This window comes from Oryzias melastigma, linkage group LG9 (genome assembly GCF_002922805.2).
Source record: "Oryzias melastigma strain HK-1 linkage group LG9, ASM292280v2, whole genome shotgun sequence".
Lineage (NCBI taxonomy): Eukaryota > Metazoa > Chordata > Actinopteri > Beloniformes > Adrianichthyidae > Oryzias > Oryzias melastigma.
This window is the reverse complement of record NC_050520.1, coordinates 32,757,416-32,781,397: the sequence shown is the minus strand read 5'-3', so window position 1 is coordinate 32,781,397 and position 23,982 is coordinate 32,757,416. Positions and strand designations below refer to the sequence as shown.

Genomic DNA, 23,982 nt, shown 5'->3' with positions numbered 1-23,982 from the left:
TGACAATAGTTGAGTACTGGAACAAAGATAGACCGGTAAATTGAGAGCTTTGCGCTCTGGCTAAGCTCTCTCTTCACCCAAACGGCCCATTACAGTGACCGCATAACGATACTGGTCCAGTTCGCCTGATGATCTCATGGCTCCAATCTTCCCTCACTCATGAACAGACTATTTTGGACTTTTGTGGTTTTGTACAAGTCTCTGAATCATCTGCAAAATTTAATTTCATGTCAAGCTCTTTTCAATCTTCTGTCCAGCAGTGAACCAGTATTATACTAAAAAAAAAAAAAAAAATTGTATTACAGTTATTGAAATGACTCGTGATGTTTAATATCTTCCTGTTTTTAGTAGAATGTGCTTTTCAGTTTCATTGATATATAAAGAGCGTTTTTGTTGTTCTCTATGTTTATGTTGCTTCAAATTTGAACGCTGTCAGCCAGAAACTCCAACAGGTTAAACACAGTTAAAATTTTGAAATACAGCTTTTTTGGGACTAGAGGGTTTCTGACTTTCATTAACTGGAATCATATGTAGCAGAACCACAGCTGCATCATTTCTGACCCCAATCTTCAGCAGCACTAAAAGTAACAGTAAATGAACTGATAATCGGCATAAATGTAGCAAATTTATGTCTGACAGACACCAAATTGCTCCGGAAAGGTTAAGGAATTATGAGCAAAATTGTCTGACTTTGGGTTTCTTCTCCTACTAATTATTGGATTTCATTATACTCTTTATTTTGACTCTTTCAAAATTTATGAGAACCTTTTGTTGTGCATCTGTATGTCTGTGAACATGTTTACTTTTTTAAGCATTTGCGTGGATTTTAGAAAAACTTTAAAAGTTTTAAAAGCTGCCGAGCCCCAAATGCCTTGTAATCCATCCAGCCATTTTCTTGACCGCTTTGTCCCTTTCAGGGTCACGGGGTGCCGCAGCCTATCCCGGCTACTGAAGGGCGAAGGCGGGGTACAGCCTGGACAGGTCGCCAGTCTGTCACAGGGCCTCAATCACACACACATTCACTCTCACATTCACACCTAGGGGCAATTCAGAGTCACCAATTAACCTATGAAGCATGTTTTTGGACAGTGGGAGGAAGCCGGAGTCCCCGGTGAAAACCCACGCATGCACGGGGAGAACATGCAAACTCCACACAGAAAGGTCCCAGGCGGGAGTCGAACCGGGGCCTTCTCACTGTGAGGCAAGAGCGCTAACCACTGCGCCACCGTGCAGCCCGTCTTGTAATCCATTTCATATTTTTCTCCAATGAATAACTTTTGTGCTTCGGCTTAGCTTAGCTTGATGTTTATATCATAAAATCAATAAAGGAAAACACATGATTTGATGATGAAAATCCAATTTATTTTTAGTTTCTTAGTGGTTATGAGGTCTGAAATTCAGCATGCAAGATCAATAAAGATGTTATGATGAAAACATGACTTAATATCATGAAAGTTACATCAAAATGGAAAATTGCTGAAAAAATGTAATAAAACAATGATATCAAACAAATTACGTATTTTATTTAAATCTGTTTTCAGAAATGAAATGCCTTAAACCTACATGAGGGTTTGAGTGTGACGATCCGTGGTGGGATGATGTCACACAACAATGAAACCAAGAAAGTCTTAATATCTAAAGAACAAATGTCAGTGAAATCAGAACACTTAACCACTTGCTGTAGTATCGTTTTCATCAGAAGTTTTCACGGATGTTTTTCAAAGCCTGTATTTCTCTTCTCCAGTATGCGTTCCATTGGTCTTCTTTGTTCAGTTGTCTTCTTTTGTCATCATCTAGGCCCAACGACTCCAGCTTTAACAGTTCTTCAAACCGCTGACACAAACACACACAAAATGTTATCATGCACATTTTTTGATATGCATATGTTTGTGTACACTTACCTTGAGAGCAGCATCTCTGTGCTCAGCAACCACCTCCTGTGTCTTGGTGTGTGTGGCTGCAGTGGAGGACGATGGCCTTGAAGTGAGCAGAAACAGGAGTACGATTACACAACAAAGCCTGACACAGAGTCAAAAAATGGACAGACATTTTGTAGTCTACATTTCCAAAATCAAGTGCCCTAGAAATTTCCCAGAATTCTCTGTGAAAAAACCAGTGTGCATCGATGCTCACTAGATTGGCCAACATAGACCACAAAGAATTGAGATTGAACAATTTTTTATGTAGAGAAACATTTTATTTATCATTTATTAACCATTCAAGTTTTCACCATATCCAACACACTGGATTCGCAAATAGTCTTCTTAAAATTTGTACTTTGGGAAATTAATGATGTCATATTCACTGTTAAATAAATAAAAAAGTTGTGAGCGTGGTGTCTGAAATGGTTTTAAAATCCGGAAAAACCATTTAGTTCTGTACTTCATAATTTTTATAAGTTGGGTTGTAGGGAGGGAATTTGGACAGAGCCAGAGTTTGAGATGTCATGGAGGATCCAAAATGGCTGCCAAATTGGAACAATTGTCATGTGAGTAATGAGAAAACACAGCATCTTTGAACTGATGTAGGTATATTGTCCAGAAATTCAACACACTCTGGTAAAATCCTGTCAGCTACACAAAATGAACAGAAATAAACAGAGTAAAGGTGCAGGGAATCTAAAGTTATGAAAACGTGTATTAGAAGAACAACATACATTGCTGTAAGTGACCGAAACTCTGTTTGAAATAAAGTAATACAAGGATAAAAATAAAGCACAGTGACAATTGTAAAATGTGGGTTAGAGCTCCATCAGCTTTTAGCATATGACAACAGTGAAACATAATATGTAGACTTACAACAGTGGTGAAGCGGAGGAATTGAACCTGCAACCAGCTGTCAGTGCTTTGATGGCAGAGGTTACCTGATAGCTTCTCTTGATTCAGCTCCGGCTCCCTTGGTAACTGCTGTGTCTTCACTTTGCTGGTGGGTTAGCGATGTATTTTTTGCTGTTAAAATTACACAAACATTGTTTATTGTCAAGGTTTCCAGGTGTGCAATGAGAAACACACTTCCAGTTTCCATCACCATCAAAGCTGGGAAGTATTGCATTTAAAGCAGCTCTGCAGAAATGTAAATTAAAAACATTTGATCCAGAGTTATATCCCTATTTTTCTGTTTCATTAGCCTAAAAACATGTGACCCTTCATTACTTGGGATCTACCCTTTATTTCAACCACCCACTTTAGCTCCTTTTAGTGACACTTGTGAACTGGTTCCTTTGGAAAACTCATTACATTTTATTAACAAAAATAGATTTCAAACTGGTCTTATTACAGTGAGGAATTTCTTTCTACCTTCAAGAACCTCCACAGATTGTGGATGTATTCTGTTTGCACTCTGTCCTAAAAACAAACTTGTTCTTTCATGATGGCAAAAGGTTTCAGACTCAAGTGAAGCTTTTGATTAGACATTTGGTTAACAAGACGTTGTGTGTTATAGTCAGGAAATTTTATTTTGATGGGCATCCGATATTTTCCACACTATAAAAGGTGCACTGAAAAGCCCTCATATTTTTAAAAAAAACAACAGAGCGTCTTATAATCTGGAGCACCTTATGGATACATTCTGGTTGTTTTTTGATGTTACAGAACTTTTGAGAGATTTATTTATTTATTGTACGGTGTGTCTTATACGGTATATGACACATGTTCAAAGACAGAGTGCTCATTAATGGTGCACCTTAAAATCCATGCCAAATACAGAGAGTATGTGCAAAATTAAATGTAATTTTGACAGGCTTTGCTGAAGCTTGAATGCTCAAAGAGCATGAAATCAAGACATTAGTATGATAAAAAGCAAACAAAAAAAATATAATGTGAAATAAAAAGTTCAAATAACAGGGAAAAAAAATTGAGGAAAGTTTACAATTATTTGTTTTAAGAATAAGGACTTGACATAGCTTTGAACATAACTCATGTATGCATGTAAATTTGTCATTATGCTCTGTATTGAATCTAATACTTAACATTTTTGAAGTGGATACAAAAAATAATCCAAATAACACAAAAATGTAAATGTTTTTACAGAGATGTGGCTTACCTGCTGTCGCTGAGAAGAGGTTATCGGTCTGATGAAGCAGTGTCTCTGACAGTAATGTCAGTGATGTCACAAACTCCTTCCCTCTGGCCTGCAAGCTTTCCTGCATTCATACAATTACACAGTCAAGATGGCGTGTATGACAGGTGTCACTTTTATCTATAGTGGTCCTACTTGCAGCTGTAGATGAGCGCAACAGATAGCGCTGTGCAGTTTTTGCTGTCTAAGCTCCTCCCTGCTGTTCACCATCTCCAACATGCCCTCAGTCATGGATACTCGCAGCTCCCTGAAGTTGGAGGTCTGACAACCAAAGACGTGTTTCACAGTCAGGATGAAGAGCCTAAAGTCTTTCAGAGTGATCTGGAACAGAGCATTTTACCCTCTCCTTCTCACTAGCTGCCAGCGTTTCCTCCAGCTTCTTCATGATTCCAGCCAGCTGCTCGTTAAGCCACACCTTGTGCTGCTGCTCATGCTTACTAATCATAACTGCAGGTAAAGAACTGAGCAGCTCCTTCAACACAAACAGCTGCTTCACCAGTTCTGTCACGCAGAAATATGGACAGCTTGGTTAATTTTGGAACCTTAAGTTGAGGCATTTTGTCTGTGTGGGTTTCATAACTGTAGAGAGTATGTACCCTCTCTGCTCTTGCTCAGAAAACGGTTGGCTTGTTTCTGGTATTCCAGCAGCAACCGCATCATATTTTCAGCCCACTTGTCCAAAGAGTCAGGAAGCAGAAGAACACTGCTACCAGACTTACTGATGTAGAAGTCCTGATGGACAAGACAGAGGACATAATCTTAGTTTCTGGTGTCAACCTCAGAAAACACTTATTATATTAAGATCAGTCTTAAACTGTGGAAATCCTTAAGCTATGATATAAAGGGTGTAGCTGTGACTGGGTCTTCATTGTTACCTCTGCACTCTGTAAGAGAGTGTCATTTGTTTTCCACAGCACGGACTGCAGCACAGATGTGAAGGATCTGAAACACAAATCAAATACCCCAAAACATGACTGTTACAACCAGAGCCGGCCCTGGGCATGGGCAAGCTGGGCGGTCGCCTAATGCGCCATCTACCTGGAGGGGGTGCTAAATTGGAATGATTTTTTTTTTTTTTTTACAGTTTGACACACCACTCAATTCACGTAAAATGTTAAAAAATGTAATACTTAAAACCATGAATAATATAACTTAAAAAAGGCGAATAAATCACGGTTCACTTAGGGCGCCATGCAGCCCAGGCTGGTTATAACAGTCACAGTGTTAAAGAGCTGACAGAAGCTCACCAAAACTCTTTTACACATAGAGCTTGATTTTCTAAGGTTCCTAATAAAGAACACAAAACTGTGTACACATATTTAGATTGCAAGTGCCTTTTGTTTGAGGTCTCCTAGCACTTTGCTAAGAATAACAGTCCAGTGTTAATAGTTGCAAACAGCAGTTATCAAGTGAGATTGTGTACTCTGGTTCTAAATAAAAGCAATTCAGCTCAAATGAGAGAAGAGAGCCAGTGGAAGGACAGAGGTACTTCTGGAAAAATTAAACCTGCGCTTTAAAGATGGCCTGTTACACTCTGTTATACTGTTTATGCAACAAAAACCCTGAGGAATCAAAAATGGAATACATAAAGTATTACTCACGCTATGCTCTGCTCCTCTTCCAGCTTAGATCCAAAAATCTGGAACCTTTTATTATTCCTGATTGATCTGGAGCCTTTACTGAAACAAACCCACAAATCCAAACACAAACAAAAACATTTGAAACAGAAAAAATTAAGAGTTTAATTTAGTGTAAGAGCCTTAGTTTGAAAAGAAAAAGATCTAGACTGAATCCGAATTCTCCCCCTACCCCTCCGGCTTCTCTCTAACCCTCTAATTGTAGGGGCATTAGAAGGGGTAGGGTTGTCCAAAATAGTTTTTCCATAAGTCTCCGTTTGGAGGGCTAAATGTAGAGGTAGGAAGGAGCCAAATTCCAATTCAGCCCTAGACAGAAATGTCTATCCAGTTAAGTCCCTAGACTCTGGTGCGTGAGGCTACTGGTATGGATACATTCTGCCTTGTATCAACGGTTCAGGTTGGTGGTGGTGTAATAGTGTGGGAGCATTTCTTGGAATACTTTGGCCCCTGTTGCACCAATTAAGCATGGTCACAACAACACAGCCTACCTTAATAGATCAAACCCTCTCTGGAATATTTCCAGTGCCTTGTTGAATCAATGCCACCAATGATTAAGGCAGTTCTGAAGGTCCAGTCCAGCACTAGTAAGGTGTAACTACTAAAGTGGCCGGTGAGTGTATGTATATTAACCAGTAAATCAAGAGTTTTTACTTTTACTTATCTCCTTCACTTCAACAGACTGATCTGTTGACACCCATAACAAAAAGCTGATAGTGGTATGCCTTGACCTGCCACAGACTGCTCAGAAAAACAAGGTCAGCTAGTCACAGTTGTTTACTATACATTAAAGTGGAGACAAATAAGGTGGTTTTGACATTTTGCATCACTGGTAAGAATAAAACAGGCGTGTTTAGCCAGGAAGAGGGAATGGGAGACCAGGAATAGAGAATTAGACTAGGAAGAGACATTCGAAAGAGACACTAGAACAGGGGTTGGGAATTTTTAACTTTGAAACTTTGCAGCTCTCGATGAGTTTCGGTCCATAAGAACCCGGACTAAATGGCTCTTTTAGCGTTAAATGTTGCAGACCCCTGCACTAGAACGACCTCAAATGGTCATTCTTGATGTGGAGAAAATACTGCTCTTCTCCAAGCTCCTCCCAGAGGACCAAGCTCAGTGTTAGACTAGGCTGGCCTGTCTCCGCCCTCCAATAGTCAGAAGAAAGTTTCCACTTGCACAGCGGACAGTTGCTCCACTCGCAGAGCCAGAGCCCACGCAAGCACACACAACAGAATATCACACGTGCGCACATCACTCGTGCCAGAGGACCAGCTCAAGCACGTCTCTCTCGCTCAATGACTTTTTCTGCTTTGACGCGGAAGGATTAAACACAAGCACACGGGAGCAGAGAAGCACTCGCAGGTGTCTGAATTGTCTGCGAGGAATGCTTGATACATGCGTGGAGATGTCTTTTTATGAGTGGAGTTTTGACTAATAAATAACGTCATAACTTCACCTCAAATTCATAATTGAAGACAGTTATCATGCTTTTTTGAAAGCTTCAATCAACATTGTGTGTTTACCTGATTGGTCTGACATTCACTGCAGTTAGTTTTTGATTTTGAATGAGATTTTGACCTGTGGACACAAAAGTCAGACAATCACAACAACATATAAAGCACATTCTCTCTAACTTGACGTTGTTTAAAACATTATAAAGGACATTGAGTAAAAGTTTGATGTATTGACTACAATCACATTCACAGAGATTCAGCAGACACTTAAATCAAAGCTGCCTACAAGTAATGTGTTTATATATATATAATGAAATCATAGTTAACTTATTCCATAATAAGCTCCAAAAATGACATGGGTAAATTGGGATTTTTCTTTTACTTTGTTAATCTAATTTAATCAACACTTAAACCATCTGAATCAAAGATAAATATTTATTTTCCTTTACCAGATGCTGCTCTTCCTCTCTGTTGGTCTTCAACCGCAGAGTCATGTAAAGTCAATCCGCTGCATTGGTTGAACAAAGGAAATGAAGCATTACCTCATCTTCAACAAGTAAAAACACAGATCTACTGTTTTAAGCCTTAAAAATGAAGAAGAGCAACTGTCACAAAAACAAGCATTAGGATTTTATGCACAAAAACTTAAAGTGGGCTGCACAATGGTGTTGTGGTCAAAGCCTTTGCATCACAGCGAGAAGGTTGTCCATGTGGAGTTTGCTTGTTCTCCCCGTGCATATGTGGGTTTTTTTCCAGGCACTCCAGCTTCCTCCCACATTTCAAAAACATCCTATAAAGGTTATTATGTACTTAAAATTATCCCTAGGTGTGAATGTGTGGCCCTGCAACAGACTGATGATCCACTCGGGGTGTACCCCACCTTCACCCAACAGTAGCTAGGTTGGCTCCAGTGACTCGCCTTGAGAAAACCAACTTCTTACTGTGAGGCGAGAGCACTAACCATTAGGCCACAGTGCAGAAAGACTAATACACTGGTTCTACAACATTTTAAAAGATCTTTACTGACACCCAAACTTCAAGTAAAACTGACCAGTCGGTTCACTTCATGCTGAGTACCATCGTAAACTAAAAAACCGACCTGTTCATGGACTTTAGGATTCCTACAATGGGGTCTTGGAGATGCTCCACGCTTGGGCTGTTCAGATGATTAAAAGACAAGGTGGGATGAACTGCCTTCAAAGATTTTGGACGAGCCATCAGACCCAGCATTCCCTGCAGCACATTTGCACACACATGAATAGATCCAGAGCTTTGTAGTTTCTGATAGGTAAGGCATTTATTGACCATAAGAAAAAAATTATATGAATGTACAGGACAAAAACTCTCTATAATGGAACTTTAATAGTAAATTCTGCTTCAGTTCTTCAACCCAAAGAACTTTAAAAAAAAAGTGAAAATAGAAGACTTCTTTTTGACAAAAAAAACCCCAAACAAATCTAAAATGTAAAAATAAAACTAGACAAAAATTACTGACATTTTTCAACTGCACTCTAGAAGAAACATGCAAATAAGCTTCCTTTATTATTTAAGTTGACATATTAGCTTTCTGAAGACGATTTCTCTCACGAAGACCTTGTGGTAGTAAAGTTAAAAAATGTAGGGAGATGGTATTACACAACCAACCAGACTATTGCTTCCCCAGGTAGAAGGGCCTAAAAACTACGTGTCCCTCTTTAAGATACATTTCCATAACCCTATAACAAGGATAACAAAAAATCTTGAGTAGTACTGTGAGGAATAGTAATGATTAATATAGTTTGTATTTTAAGAAATGCAGTTAAAGTGCCGTCTAGAGTAACTTTTTCCCATTTGTGTAACAAATTCAAGTTTGTTTTTTCACCAGGTAATTTTGGCTACTATCACACTGAAAAACAGTCTCAAGTCTCATTTGGAATAAACAGCAAGAAAATGCTTAAAGCTAAGAAGTTAATCTAATTTAAGGTGGAAATCTCAAAATCTGACTAAAGGAGTTTGTTCTGCTTCTCTTGTGCTTTTGTTGATTTTTATAGTTTTGTACATCGTAGTGTGGTATAATGTGTATATGTGTGAGTTTGTAATTTGTCAAAGCAGAGACTATTTTTTATTTTTTTAGATTAATGTATTTCTCATTGTAAATAAAGGTTTGGGTCGACTGTATAATGGTAAACTAACACAGGATAAGTCCAGATTGCATAAACGTATCCTACCATGTTGAAATCCAGATACAGACAGCGCTTCTGGACTTCTTCAACGACTGATGAAAGCAAAGAACAAACATCCTTTGGAGACTCCTGCAGGCAAATAGATGAAATGAATGAGGCCATCAAATTGTTTTCAGTTTTAGAAAAAAAAACGGAATCAATGAAGCATTTTCAGTGCACAACTATATTTTACTGCAAGAAAGACAACTTGAGACTTTTTATAAGTGATTGTAATGACCAACATGAAGTCTGGAGTGATGGACAGTAGTAAGTGTGCCCTCTTTTATTTAGTTAAAGATTGATTTTAGTTCTTTAACTGTTAATTGTTTGTAATAAATAAATAAAAACAAAACAAGAGACGAATAATTAGATCAGTTTCTGCAGTTATTACCATATGCAAGACTCTACAAACACAAATGTTGTGTGTTTGTTGTTCTGGAGCATTTGTGCTGGAACACATGAAGATGACAGGCATCAGGATGGATCTTGAGCCATTTATTAAAACGTTTCAGAAAGAGGCCTACCTCACCCATGTTTATGATTTAAACTCTAAAAGCTCTTTCTTGGAAGATCTAAAGGGTTTGAATGTTTAAGCAAATAAGTAAGTAAATATCTTTTATAAGATTTATATGAAATTGCATTAAAAGAAAATTACCATATTTATTGAATCGATATTGCTTCCTAAAGACTGATTTTATTACCTTTTTAAGTCCAAATTAATTCAATGATGCACAACATTGACAGAGGAGAGGTAATAGCTCCAGCTACTCTGGTTTTACCTTTGTGTTCTTTTGAAATGCTTTTAGCTTTTCCAAGCAGATGCTGACAGAAGTCTGCTGCAGGTTGCTGCCAGCTGCCTGTAGGATGCAAGAATAACAACAGCAATATTTTAATAAAGTACCTTTCACAAGGAAAAACAAGGACAGCAGCACAATAGTTATTCAATATAAAAACATTTATGCAAAACCTCTTCTAATTCGGTTAACTTTTCATTGACATTTAAGTCCAACATTTGCAAAAACAACAAACACAAAACGTTTTCATCTTGAAACTTCTCAGTCACAAATCAGCTTCATATTTTGGCATGGTGGTGAGTCAAAAAACAGGTAATATGTTCAATAGAAAACGTGAGTGCGGGAACAAGTAAAGAGTTACTTCTGTTTGGATCTGAAGTTGAGCGTTGCTGAGAATTTTCCTGATCCGTTCTGCAAATTCCACTTCAGACTTTAAGGAGGAGAGCTTCTCCAGCAGGTGACTCGACAATTCCTTAACCTGGAATGAGATGTCAGTTTGATCACGGACAGGAAACTGGAAAAAAAAAAGGTCAGTGGTTTAAGTAATTAATGCCAAAAAGGGAAACTGGGCTGGATGTTGGTTGTGTCTGGATCTGAGTCCTGTTTTTATACGTCCTCATCCACTTGTGTCTCTTGGTTCTGTGTTGCTTTCAGTTCATATTTAGTGTTTTAGTATTTCAATTGAGTTTGAAAACTTATTTTTTTCCTGTCCTTCCTGTGTGGTGCTGTTTTGTCAAGTGCAGGGGTCTCAACCTTCAACATTTAAAGAGCCAATCAGGTCGATGTCTCACCAACCACAACCCAGCAGCAGCCACAAAAAAATCTACAAAATAAGACCCTAATTTGTATTTTGATTTTTTGATATTTATGAATATCAATCAATTATTATGGTTTTGTGCATGAATAAGACATACATTTACAAAAAAATATATTTTTTTGTCTAAATTGGAAAAAGGTTACAAGTTTTGACATGACTCCCTTTCAAAATAAAAGACAGTTTCATCTCACTTCCACAAAAAATAGTAGGCAGTTTAATATCAGCAGTAATTAAAAACAAGACGATATGCAGTTTATTTTATAGTTTTTGTGAAAAACTAGTAAACTCGACTATGTAGAATTAATTGAGAACTAATTAGTGACCCTTATTGTGTTTTTCAGACCATATAGCACAATTAAAATCCTTGAAACAGTCTGCTTTATAATCTGGTGAGTGTGAATTCTGGTTGTGCTTACTGACTTCGAGTTCGGTGGTACTTTAGTATGTATGTAAGAGGATTATGGGTACTGGAGTGATACGAACATTTCTTCAAATTTTTGTGAATGATTTGAAAAAAGTTTGACTGTTTTGCTTCGATTAATGTTCCTTATAGTCAGAAAAAAGGCGACTTTTTAAGATGAAAAACATTTTGATTTTCTTCAACCAGAGAGCCACAATGGAGGGGTCAAAGAACCACATGTGGCTCTGGAACCTCAGGTTGCAGACCCATGACCTAGTGCACATGTGTCAAAGTCAAGGCCCGAGGGCCGGATCCAGCCTTCAAGATCATTTTATTTTATTGTTAAATAGGGTCCGATGTTATCTTCCATTTCTAACTTGTATAACTTTTACAGAATATATTTATGGAGAGTAAGTTATTGAAAGTTATTTAAAGTATAAGTTGATTTATTCTGGAATAATATTCCTGCCTTTTATTATTCATAATTATAATAAAATGTAACAGTTTAAAAGTTTTTTAAATTGGCATTCTGCTAACTTTTCAGACTATTTTGACATTTCTTGAGATTTTTAGGCTATTTTGGTGTTTAGCTAAGACTTCAGCTACATGCTAGCTGTTTTGGCTAACCTGTGTTTTTTTTCTCTTTTTTTTTTTAAAGTTTTTTTAGGCTAATTTGGCATTTAGCTAATATTGCTGCAGCTGTTGTTCCACTATGATTTAACTTTTACAAATGCCAAATAAATTGATTCTGATTTATACTGTTCGGCCCGCAACCTAAGGTGTGTTTTGGATTTTGGCTCAACTGTATGAATGAGTTCGTCACCCTTGATCCTGTGTATCCACTTGTTCACAATCTGCAGCATTTGGGTTCTCTTCCCTGAACAACCGTTCCAGTTCAACAAGTTCAATAAGATGACACCAGAGTACCTCACCAGTCCTACCTTGAATAATTTACCAAATGTGCCAAAAAGCAACTGCTTTGTTAAAACAGTTATTTCACACTCCAAATATTGACAGTAGAGTTATTGTCAACTCAGAACAAAGGAGATTGACCTGCTGGAAACTCTTGGACTCAAAAGATTCCAGCTCTGTGAGAATGGACTTCTCAGTCAGGCTAATCTTCTTGGTTTCCTTCTCTATTCTCGTCTGAATCGTCCTCAGCTCCTCAGGAGCAAAATCTCCTCCTTCGCTGAACATCCTGGAGAAGGGAAAATCTTGTTTCAGCAGCTACTCTCCTTATACTGTATTGTTGCTCCACTTACAGCAGGTGATGTTACCTCATGGAGTTCAGCAAACCTGACACTTTGCTTCTGGTCTCTTCCAGTCTCATAGAAAGCGTCTGCCTGAAGACCATCTGATGATGTTGCGTTTCTTCAGTGTGTCGATCCAGACTATCTTGGAAGGCTGAGACTACAGCGTCCAGACTGCACAAAAATGCACACACACACTTTAACAGCAGAGCGCCAGTGTTTATGTTCTTTGATTAACTGTAATTTTTTAATGATTAACACGATCTGACAGATTTTCTTTTTTTAAAATAATATAAATATACTTTTACTTATGTCTGAGGGGTTTGTTTTTGCAGGGCCCCCTCAGGAAGCTGCTCTGCTCTTTGTTGAGTTTTACCGTCGGCTGCTGCAGACCACCCGGATACTGGATTCAGTTTTGGACAGGGTAGTCATGAATTCTTGGTTCCTCTTGCTGATAATGCTCTGGAGCTTTTGCAGCTCCATCCTGCACGTAGCAAACACTTTCAACATTTCCTCACAGAAGTTGTCCACAATCTCCTGGTGGAGCTGCAGTTCAGCTGATAAACAGAGACAACACACTGTAACTCTGTTTATGCACAAACAAAAAGAATATAGCTTGATTAAAACAAAACATTTACATAAACTGCTGCTACATTAGCTGAAAAGCTTCATTTATTGCAGGGGTGTCAAACATACAGCCTGCCAGATGGCTGAATCCGGTCCAGTCATGAAGAGATAAAAATATAAGGATGTTGGGGTAAAAAAAAGCAAGTTTCTAGCCTGTTCCTGTGGCGAGTTATGGTTCTGTAAAGAAATGACTGCAATGCACAATTCTGCCACTAGGGGAGCAAAGGAAAAGCAGCCAATGCAGGAAAAGATTTTTGGACATTAAGTGTTTGCACACTTGAATGACATTGTGAAATGTGTTACACAGGATTTGAATCCTGATATTGACAGTCTGATGAAGGCCAAAAGATGCTGAGTTTCAGGAGAGAAAGGGAGGTTTATTCTAAATTCGTACGTTCACAAATGTTTGCAAGTTTAATTTTATACTGATTAGCACATTTAAATTTTAGACAAGGCGTTTATTTTTTTTTCTATAGCTCCCTCTTGAGCTTACCATCAGGATTGTTTCAATGTGAGATGTAAGATATTCAGTCAGTGTCAAATTAAGTAAACCATTTTTTTAAAAAGTGAAATATATTTTATTTTAAATCCATTGGCCTCTGTGAATGAATGTGTAATAATAAGTAATTAAGTTACCGGTACTAGGTTGTTTGAGGCATTTTTTCCAACTGAGAAAAAACAAAGCAAAAGTAAAGCTACAGATAACAAGTTTTCCATATATTATTTTGCTTCGATGTTACTGGTCCGGCCCTCTTGAGATCAGACCCCCGAACCAAAATGAGTTTGACGCCCCTGATTTATACTCTTCTACAAACACATGTATGTGTCTGTGTGTGTTACCCAGGCGAGGCTGGCATATGTGGGTCTGGATGTGCTTTGGGTTTAGCTGCTGCAGCTGGAGCTCCTGTTCAATTCGGACCGCATCCTTCCTCTGTGCTACCATCGCAACGGAGGAACTCAACACTTCACTGAAATGTTGCTCCAGGTGGTCCAGAAATAGAACTCGGAACCTGCTCATCAAACATTCAGTCTGAGCAAAGAAGTCTCCTCATAGGTCCATCAAAGAAAGAATCTGAGTACCTGGTCAGAGTGTCTGTGAGGATCTCCACAGGAAACGTGCTGAGGTGTGTTTCTTGCTGCAGACTGCTGGGCAGGTTGGGTGCGAGGCATCTGAAGGTAGGACCAGTGTAGATCACACCTCTTGTTGATGTAAAGGTGGCACAGAGCTTAATATCACTGAGTTCCAGCAAAGGAGACTCCATCTGAAAAAAAAAAATAATAATATTTAAGCATAAGTTACCCAAAACCTAATTAGGTATGCAAACACTCAGAGAAACACTAAACCCTAAAAAACCCTTTTAACTGGAGGTTCCAGTTAGAGAACTGAAATGTAAAGCTAAAATCACATAGTTTTTGTCACTATGCATTCATTAAAACATAATGGTCATTTACCTAGTCAATAAACTCATAAAATATACAAACTAACACCATGATGTACAAAGAATCAAATAATAAATGGAAAAATAGCAATGAAACATTGTGAGTACCGTATTTTCCGGGGTATAAGTCGAAAGAGCAAAAAATGTCTAATCAAGAAGAAGAAAACCATATATAAGTTGCTCTGGAGTATAAGTTGCATTTTTAGGGGAAAAGTCTAACGTTTCAGAACAAATCCGCCAAGTCCAGCACAGCTAAAAATAAATAAATAAAAAATCCTAATCTCTTGATCTGTATAAAAACAATACCAAAGTTTTGGATAACACTTTTTCTGCCACTGTCAGTAGCAAATATTTATACTCAGATGCAGTGCGCTCAAGTGGTTATTAGAGGAAACAACCGCTATAGTACAACTGGTGTTTAACGGGAAAGCAACAAATTGTTATTCTAAAAAAACCCACACAAGTATAAATTGCACCCCTGGAAAAATATGAAAAAAGCTGCAACTTAAACTCTGGAGAATATGGTAATAGTTTGGTCAATTCAGACTTTTTAAATAAACAGGGAAAAAAAGCATTTTTCCTGCTCATTAGTCACCTTATTGAAACAATTGTGCGAGTTGTGAGTTGTGTCTGCATTGCTCTGCCAAACAACTGTCTTTGTGGACTCATCCAGCTGAGTACTTGAGTGTGAGCAGAGAGGCGAACCGGAGATCAGCCTGTCAATGCTAGAGGATGAGAGGTGGAGCTTCTGCAGGTCTTCTAAACCCTAAACAGAAAAGAATTAAATAGCATAAGAACTTCACTTCTTGCCTTTTGTTAAGAAAGGATGTAGCTGGGAAGCTAAACTACATGTGTGGGGTTTGTGGTTGTCATGGTTACCGGTTGGTATGCTTGGGTGAGATGGAAAAAGGAGCTGAGGGTTTTACTGTAGAGGAGGAGTTCCTCCATGAGGAGAGCAGGAAGATGACTGAGAACCTCCCACTGTTCAGAGACACATTCTTTGCAGCTGCACAGTAACACACAGACACACAAACATGGTTCTTGTAAAACTGAAGACTGTTGTTGTAGAGCTGCACTCAAATAACAGTTTCAGCATGTTCTAAATCCATGGCAGTCAATGACAAAAAAAATAATAAATGTTTCCAACATGATGACATGTCAACAATAAAAAAACTTCCAAAAGTCAATCCTGGTGACATTCTTTTTATTACTGCACCTGTGCTCGATATCTTGCAGTAGTTTTTCACTTTTCTCAAGAAGGGATTTCATAACGTCCTCACTGCTTGCTTGACGAAGTCTCTGGATCAGGTTGTCCAAGTTCTCCCTCTTCCTCTGAAAAATGTAGTGAAGAGTGGTGAGGACAAACACCATTTTGAAGATCCAAAAGAGATGCTTCACAAGTTAATCAGTATGTGAGGATTTATATACTTCCCATCTTTTAGACACAGTTGACAGGCCACAAAAAAAGCAAAGGGGGAAGTCATCTCCTCTGGAGTAATCTCCCGATTATATGAATTCTGATAATATAATGGTCACATGTAAAGCTAGAATAGTGGATCTTTTCAACAGACCTGTTGTAGAATTATGAAGCCCAACAAGGAAATTGTTTTCGTGATACTAAGTTATATAAATCAAATTGAATTAAATTGAAATTGTCAAGGCGAGGTGTGTCAACAACAAAACATCACAACCTTTCTGCAATACTCCATCATCTGTCATTCTTTTGCACACCCTCTCTTTTTTACATTAGGGGTGTCCAACTTCAGGCCTCGAGGGCCGGCCTCCTGGTGTTTTTTTCAGAAATTCTGTCTTATCTACTGTTGATTACCTGGATCAGGTGTGTTTGGCTAATTAGGAGCCTCAATGGCAGGTTGGTTGGAAAACATGTAGGACACCGGCCCTTGTGGCCTGGAATTGGACACCCCTGGTCTATATTATTGGAAATACAGCTGATGAATTCTATATTCACTTCTATGCTGATGAAACCATTTTGTACACAGATAACTCCTTCCTGAACACTGCATTGTCCTCTTTACAGACCAGCTTTAACTGTTTTCAGCACAACTTCTCTAAATGTTTAGAAATGTCAACAGGAATCTCTGAGATCAGAGTTGTTAACTGCTACAATTACTTATGCATTTGGGTGGACGGCTTCCTTTAACTTAAACACATAAATGTCAAATAAACATGGGTCAGATCTCAAAATGGTTTTCTCTATTGCAGCAAATCTACTAAACAATTCACAGTTAAACTTACAGTCCTTACTGTTTTTGGTTTTGCTGAAATTATTAACACCAATTCTTCTAAACCCTCCTCCATACACTGTCTATAATCACTCCCTCATTCAATTTTCAACTAGGAGCCTTTGTTTTACCCACCACTGCCATCCTAACTCACCATTACTGGCCTTTTCTCCATTCACCTAGGCAAATCAACTGGTATTTATTGATTTATGAAACTCTTGGTAGAAAAAAAATTATAGCTGTAATCCCTGCTTTGCAGAGGTAAAGTGGTCGACCTCTGATCAGTAGATCGCAGGTTCGGTTCCCGCTTTTCCTGCCCATGTGGTGAAGTGTACTTGGGCGAGACACTGAACCCCACTTTGTTCTTGTTGGTAGTGGAACCGCCATCAGTGTTTGATTGTGTGAATGGGACAGTGGCTGTAAGTAACTTTGGACCTTCTAAGAACGTAGTAAAGCGTTACATAGATATACGCTATTTACCATTTATAACTTTAATTGTTTTTCAGTCCTATCATACCAAAAGCCTGCACTTCTTTTGATTGCTCCTCTTTTCAGGTCTCTGCTGCTAATAACTGGAATCATTTGCAGAAGATTCTAAGGCCAAATCTGAATTCTTCCCCTAACTCTCTGCCTCCTCCCTACCCCTCCAGTTGTAGGGAGAGTTGAAGCTTTAGGGGTGCCTGAACTTGTTTTTTTTAAAGGTAATGTGTGAAGATTTGTGTTGACAGAGGGATCAATGCAGAGAAGAAATGCATTTCTTCATGTGGGTGTAGCACAGCAGTTTACATTTAAATGTAAGTAATGACTTTTTGTTTTTGCATAAAGCTATAAAACTGATGTTAAGTATTTTCCGAGCACTGACAGCTACATGCTAACGTAGAAGACCAGCAACTATTGATGATGGTATTAAGTATTAGTAACGTCCGAATTTAATTCAACTTTTTTTCCCAAAACTCTATGTTTGGAGAGCTAAGTATAGCGGTAGGGAGAAGTCGTAGGGGAAGAATTCAGATTCAACATAAAGCTCTGCACAATTACGCTAGAACCCACTTTCCAGAACTCAAGATATCATCCAAGATCACTGCATGTTACTAATTTTTCTCCTTGTAACACTTGGCTTTATATTTCATCTTATTTGTTGTTAGATTTCTATTTCGTCTGGAGTTTTTTTTTTTTTTTTTTGCAATTTCTGTCTGTTGAATTTCATTTGTTGAAAGCATGCACTTTGGCCAAGTCACCTCTTTACGGTAAATTAATTTGGTTCTCAATTCCTGGTTATATAATAGTTATATACTGTACATCCTGAAATATATATGTGGACTCATGGGTAATGCTATTACTATTAAGCAAGGATTTCTATTTTTAAATCATAAATACAATACAATTGAAGCTACAAAAGTCACCTTTGAGGTTAAAGTCTTCCATCTTTCACATTCTTTGATTTTATTAATTAGTAGCATTTAACCTTAATGCAAAATCATTTTTCCTTGTCATGACTTCCACAAACAGAATCTGTGTCCCTCACTGCATATTTCCTAATTGGAGACAACAATGCTTCTCTGTTGGAATTAAATCATGAATGGACTATTTAACAAGGAGTTCCTAATTTCTAAAAGATCAAGCAAACGGAAAACTCTAATTCTTTTAGTAGAGTCCTCACATCTCTGTGTAATGTTTATTTGACTTAGCCATGCTCACGTTAAAGTGTGCCTCACCTCTGTACGCTGTTGCAGAGAACATTTGAGGTCATCCAGACGCTGCTCCACCTTTTCTTGTATCCTCTCTGATCTGAAAACATGCTCCTCCCATTGTAAGGCTGCAGCTTTCACTACAGCGAACACATGCCCGCTTAGTTTGAGAGCATGCTGGGCCACAGCGTCACAGCACATCTGCATAAAGACCAACACGTAAACGTTTCAGTCCGTATGAAAGAATCACCGTCAGGTTTGTGTGACTCACTTCTAGAGCAGCCAGTCGCCCCTCATCCCGACTCTGGCGCTGTCTGATCAGAGGCAGGAGCTGAGAAGTCACTATGTCATTCACCTGCTCCTCTGAAAGCTGCAGGGCTGAGAGCGCCTTCTGCAGGTTGAGAGGGAAACATGTTTGCACCTAAATACAGGTTCACTTGGGCTTACTAAGACCCATTAAAATAGTTTTTTTGTATTTTTAACGTTTTTGTGGCATTTTTCTCATAATGGAAGACATAAATTAATAAAATCAAGATTAAAATGACATTTCTGAGTATTTCTTTTTTTAATTGCTTTAAATCAGGTGAAGATGAAAAAAATGCATTTTTAAAAAGGGGATATTTTTACCTTACAGTGCTCCACTTCTCTCAGCAGATCGTCCCATGACTGCTCTTCACAACAACGACAGTGAGTCAGGAAGTCAGAGTGAAGATGATCTGAAGACGCAGACACACTACAAGGTTTCCTGACTGTAGAGAAGCAGCTTTCAGCTTAAATGTGGACTGAGACACTTACCTAACTGGGAATTTAAAGATGTCAGCTCCATAAACCAATCTGACACTAAAGCTGAGGAGCAGGCGGGGGGGACCAAAGAGCTGAAACAATGAGATAATGCGTCACAACACAAAAATCAGTTTGTTTCTCTCATAATGTTCTTTGCTGGCTTTGTTACCAGATTTTGCAGATGACGTCACAGCGTTGTTCTGTCAAAACTCGTTGGGTTTGTTCCCTCTGCTCATCTGGGATCAGCTGTTGCTTCTCATCTCGCCCACTAAAAGTCCTGCAACACAAACTCTGATGATTCTGTGGCTGTAGAAGAAAACAGAACTGATTCCTAATCTACAATCTACAGCTAAAGCTGTCAATGAAACACTTCATTAATTCCAGAAGGGCAAAAATGCCATTCGTCCTGGTGAACCCACCTGAATTGGTCAATGATTTCCTTCTCCTTGCTTCTCCTCCAGCAGGTCAGACCATCCTCCCACTGCTGATGGAGCTGAGCTTCCTGCTGCAGGGTCTGCTTCTTCAGGTCGAGCTCAACACGAGCAGCACAGCGGCGGTTAGCGATCAAGGCCAGGTTCACTTTCTGAAGCACAAGGAGGGAAAGAGTGAGCATTAGTGTGGTGGGGTGAAAAGCACCAAAGGTGTAGAGGTGTATACCGTGGCTTCAGTATGAAACAGTCTGTGTACAGCGGGAGGAGTCAGGAAGCCGATCTTCTCCACCATGTGGCAGAAACGTCTGAGAATCGCTTGGATCTAGAATGAAAAACAAAAATGCACAATAGTTAAGAGTAGGTGGAGGAAACAACATTTTACTTTAAAGTCATCGATGTAGTTACACATCAAAGCTCAGACACTGGTTTAACAAATCTGCCAGTATTTTGTCTTTTTTTTCTGGTATTACTATGGTAATGATCGCATATTAAGGTTGAAATTCAAGAGAAAAAATAAGTCTGACCTCACTGCCACGTCGTTTTTCAACCTCTCTCAGTCTGAGGTTCAGCTCTGAGATCATGGTCTTCTTTAGCTTGACCTCTTCTTCTACTTTATCCCAGAGAGCGTACACCTCCTAATATGCACACAAACACAACACATTTGAGATGCTCACAAATCTATGTCACTGTCCATGAACTGCAGTTTGAGTCTTTAAATGCAGATATTGTATTGTTGTTGATGCTATTGAAAGCCTCACAACTTTAGCTACAAAAGGTTTTAAATTTTGATGGTTTTTTTTCTCCTTTTTTTGTTCCTCTATCTTTCTGTTTAAACAAATGTCTGAAAGTTTTTTTCTGGATTCCTATTTCCATGCGAACCTTCAAACTGAGGTCTTCCAGCTTCCCCATCCTGTCCTTTAGGATGTTCAGTCTGAGGTCCACCTCCTCCAGAGAGGACAACGTTTGCTTACAGAGGTTTGTCACCTGGATCTCACACTCCTGAAACAACAACAGGGGAAAAATAAAAACATCAGTAAATATGTAGAATTAAAGTCACACTCCAATCATTGATCAGTTGTAAAAGCGTTCCCAGTGGTCTTTGAATTAGGATTATGCTGTTTTTAATTAAATATTTCTCAAATAATGTCTACTTTTTATGGTTTGAATATCAGTAAATGTATATTTACTACCAATTGTGCCTGTTTCAAGTTATTTCAGTGACCACTGTGGATTTTAGTGGTCACTAACAAACCATTTCACCCACACATAAGACATGTTTTGTTTAGAGCTTGCATCGGTGTCTAAACAATGCAGTAAGCAGTATACTGTATGCTATTTATGTTATAGCCTATTATAAGAAGAGTTTTGTGCACCTGGGACAGCTGACTCAGCTGTGTCTCCATCTGTTTCAGAGCCTCTTCATGTTTTCCACAGTTCTTCTTCTTATTTCGATCAATGATGTTAGAAGACGGACACTGAACTGAGAGGAAGAGGAAAGGACATGATTGTTACTGTCTAAGTGACAAAAAGTAAAATATATCTAGTCCTTCAACTGCTGATACCAACCTACAGAGTCAGGAAGTCTGGTGACTTCATCAGCCTCTTCCTCAGGTTTATCACGCAATGTCTGCTCCCTGCTAGAGGTCAGAAAGAACAAGAGATTCATACACAGGGATGAGTAACAGGATGAGAAGATCGGCTAGCGCTTTTTGCTTATGATCAGGCCATTTATAGCCGAAATAAACAACAAAAAGGTCATTTTCTAGGACATAGTTTCTGCAGAGGGGCAGTAGTTCATTCAAAATTTGTCTCTGAGTTGTAAAACTGTTAACGTAGTTCAAGGGTGGTCAAACTATAGCCTGGGGGCCATATTTGGCCTGTTAAACTGAAATAAATGACTTTGATTACTCTTATAAATGTTTTATACTCCTTTTAGTTCAGATGTCTCCCTACAGGTGGCGCACTACAAATGAATGAACCTTTGTTTAGGCAGAAAGTTATTCTGCACTCATGCAGTGTTTGAAGATTTGCTGTTTTTCCGATATTCATGGTTGATTTCCAAGTCGGACAGTCATTTTTCCAATTATTCTAACATAAACGCAGCATTTCTCTGAGTTTCAGACATTCCCTGAGAGACATCAACCCATTGGTAACAATGGCACTAAAATGAGAACAAAACCCAGAGTTTTGAAGTAAAAACTCCAAAATACTCTGTTTTAAACTCATTTTCAATCAAGATTAAAGCATGTTTATCTGCAGGTCCTCTGTTATTTCTTTGTTTTATGAGGTGAATCACCAAAGCCACCAGCCTGTTCCTGGTCCGACCATTATCTCAAATTTAGAACCCTTTGTGGCCCACAGGTAAAAATGTTTGCCCATCCCCACCGCCCCTCTTCCCGTCACCCATGGAGCTTGCAGCCCACCCCAATTTTTTTCAAATAGCTTTTTCTTTTTTGTCAACATCTGAATCCCAACGAATTGACTAAAGAAATACTCAGAAATGCACTTTTAAGCTTAATTTCCTTCATATTTGTCTACCATGAGAAAAATGCCACAAGAACATGTAAAAAAACACCAAAAACAAGGTTTTCATATTGTGAGAGCCCACCTGTTATTACTGCTGCATGCGGTGTCATCTTCAACACACAGGTGTTGTGTCTTCATGTCTCTGCAGATAAACACCTGCAACACAATTTATTACATTTCCATGCAAAATGAAATGGCACAAAACTACTGTTTGCAGATGTAACACTGTTGTTAAACAAATAAATCTATTATCTTCTCTAAAAATGAAAATGTTATTGTTACTGTGTAATATTTGCCTGCCAATTTTATTGTGTCTATGGAGCAGTTTTGCTTTTAAATCGAACTAAATGAGTAAATATTTACTTAAGGCTGGTTTTTAAAAGCTTCTTTTTTCCCCCCCATCATACTCTAGAGAAGCCCTCACACAATCAGTTTTTTTCCCGGTCAAAGTTTGTTGGGCCCACCTCAGAGTCGAACAGAACCGCCCTGCTGTCCCCCATCCTCACGGACAGTCAGGGTTCAGACTTCACCTTCTGTTCTTCTCGTTGCTGTGGACCTGTACACCGGTTCTTCTCCGTCCGCTGAATCCAATAGCGGTGTCACCTGCGGCTTGCACGTTACCGTGGCAACGTGTCGCGGCGCGTGACAGACAAAGAAAGTGGTGGGGCGTTCGCGGTCCCTCCGATAAAATTGTTCATGTTCAATTAGCAGCTAGTTTTTTTGTCTGTCATTTTTCTGCAGGTGCATCTTTATTTTACACACTGAAACACCCACACCACAGTTTTTAAGAGAGTCATGATTCAAAGCTGAAGGTATTAATGGGTTTTGCATCTCTACAATTCTTATGGTAGTTGTGGTAGAAATGTTTGTGGTTTCGTGTCAACAGAACCCCTAACTTTCCATTTCATGATTAAAACATTGCTGACTGGCATTCTCAGTTATATGGATATCTTCTTATATTGTTTTTCTGTTTTCTACAGTTCAGTTACCTTTTCCTGTAGATTTTTTGACAGCTTTTCCCAAAACTCAGGATCCAGAAATAACACTGTAACTTTGTTTTAAAAACATGCACTCAAGCTGATATAAAAGGTTTTGAATGACAGCTACAGGTAACCCTCCTCACCCGTGACCAGTTTTCCAGTAATCATTGTGTGTTTACAAAACGTCTGGAGTTTGTGGGCTCCCAAGATCCTTGCATCCTTGGTACACATTTCATTACCATTAATTTGTAAAATAACTTGTGCATTTAGATCCTTTTAAATAAACTGATCTTTTCAAAGCAGCCCATACATTGATGATATTCTATAGATATATAAAAGACATCTTTAAAATGTTTTTACCTAAATAAGTGCAAGATAATTTTATAGAATGGAAGCATTTTGCACTGAACTTGCCTTCAAGGAGGAGAGAATCCTGAAGATTCCAGGCAGCAAAGAATTAAGGTGACTGCAAAAGGAGGATTTACAGAACTCAGTGGTGTGGTAACATTTTTCTCTGACCGACATCCAGAACATTATATTAATTGGACTTACTAAGGGGATGTATACCACAATATTTATTTAACTTTTTATTATTTTTCAGCAAATTTATTTTTGTTTTGGGATAAAACGCATAC

General features: G+C 38.5%; 1 protein-coding gene across 5 annotated transcripts; it reads right to left on the bottom strand.

Annotated features, from left to right (window-relative positions):
• Positions 1-1,503: 1,503 nt before the first annotated feature.
• On the bottom strand, positions 1,504-23,009 carry ccdc180 (coiled-coil domain containing 180). Of its 5 annotated transcripts, none has more exons than XM_024275961.2 (36): positions 22,832-23,009; positions 22,450-22,523; positions 21,408-21,478; positions 21,215-21,321; positions 20,721-20,840; positions 20,366-20,476; positions 20,068-20,163; positions 19,830-19,993; positions 19,580-19,687; positions 19,423-19,502; positions 19,255-19,343; positions 18,899-19,018; positions 18,655-18,828; positions 15,913-16,028; positions 15,576-15,702; positions 15,292-15,462; positions 14,338-14,519; positions 14,098-14,267; positions 13,007-13,208; positions 12,658-12,804; positions 12,434-12,578; positions 10,525-10,641; positions 10,149-10,226; positions 9,376-9,459; positions 8,268-8,401; positions 7,618-7,676; positions 7,238-7,292; positions 5,679-5,756; positions 4,953-5,019; positions 4,674-4,809; positions 4,418-4,578; positions 4,213-4,338; positions 4,042-4,141; positions 2,864-2,948; positions 1,902-1,977; positions 1,504-1,833 (listed from the first exon to the last, which is right to left on the bottom strand). In XM_024275961.2, the coding sequence occupies exons 1-36, from the start codon at positions 22,865-22,867 to the stop codon at positions 1,696-1,698; spliced, it is 4,104 nt and encodes a 1,367-aa protein (XP_024131729.1). In that variant the 5' UTR covers positions 22,868-23,009; the 3' UTR covers positions 1,504-1,695. The 5 variants fall into 5 exon arrangements, with proteins under 5 accessions (XP_024131729.1, XP_024131731.1, XP_024131730.1 ...); XM_024275963.2 differs by having other exon boundaries at positions 13,007-13,187; XM_024275962.2 differs by having other exon boundaries at positions 21,408-21,475.
• Between the last annotated feature and the right edge of the window lie 973 nt (positions 23,010-23,982).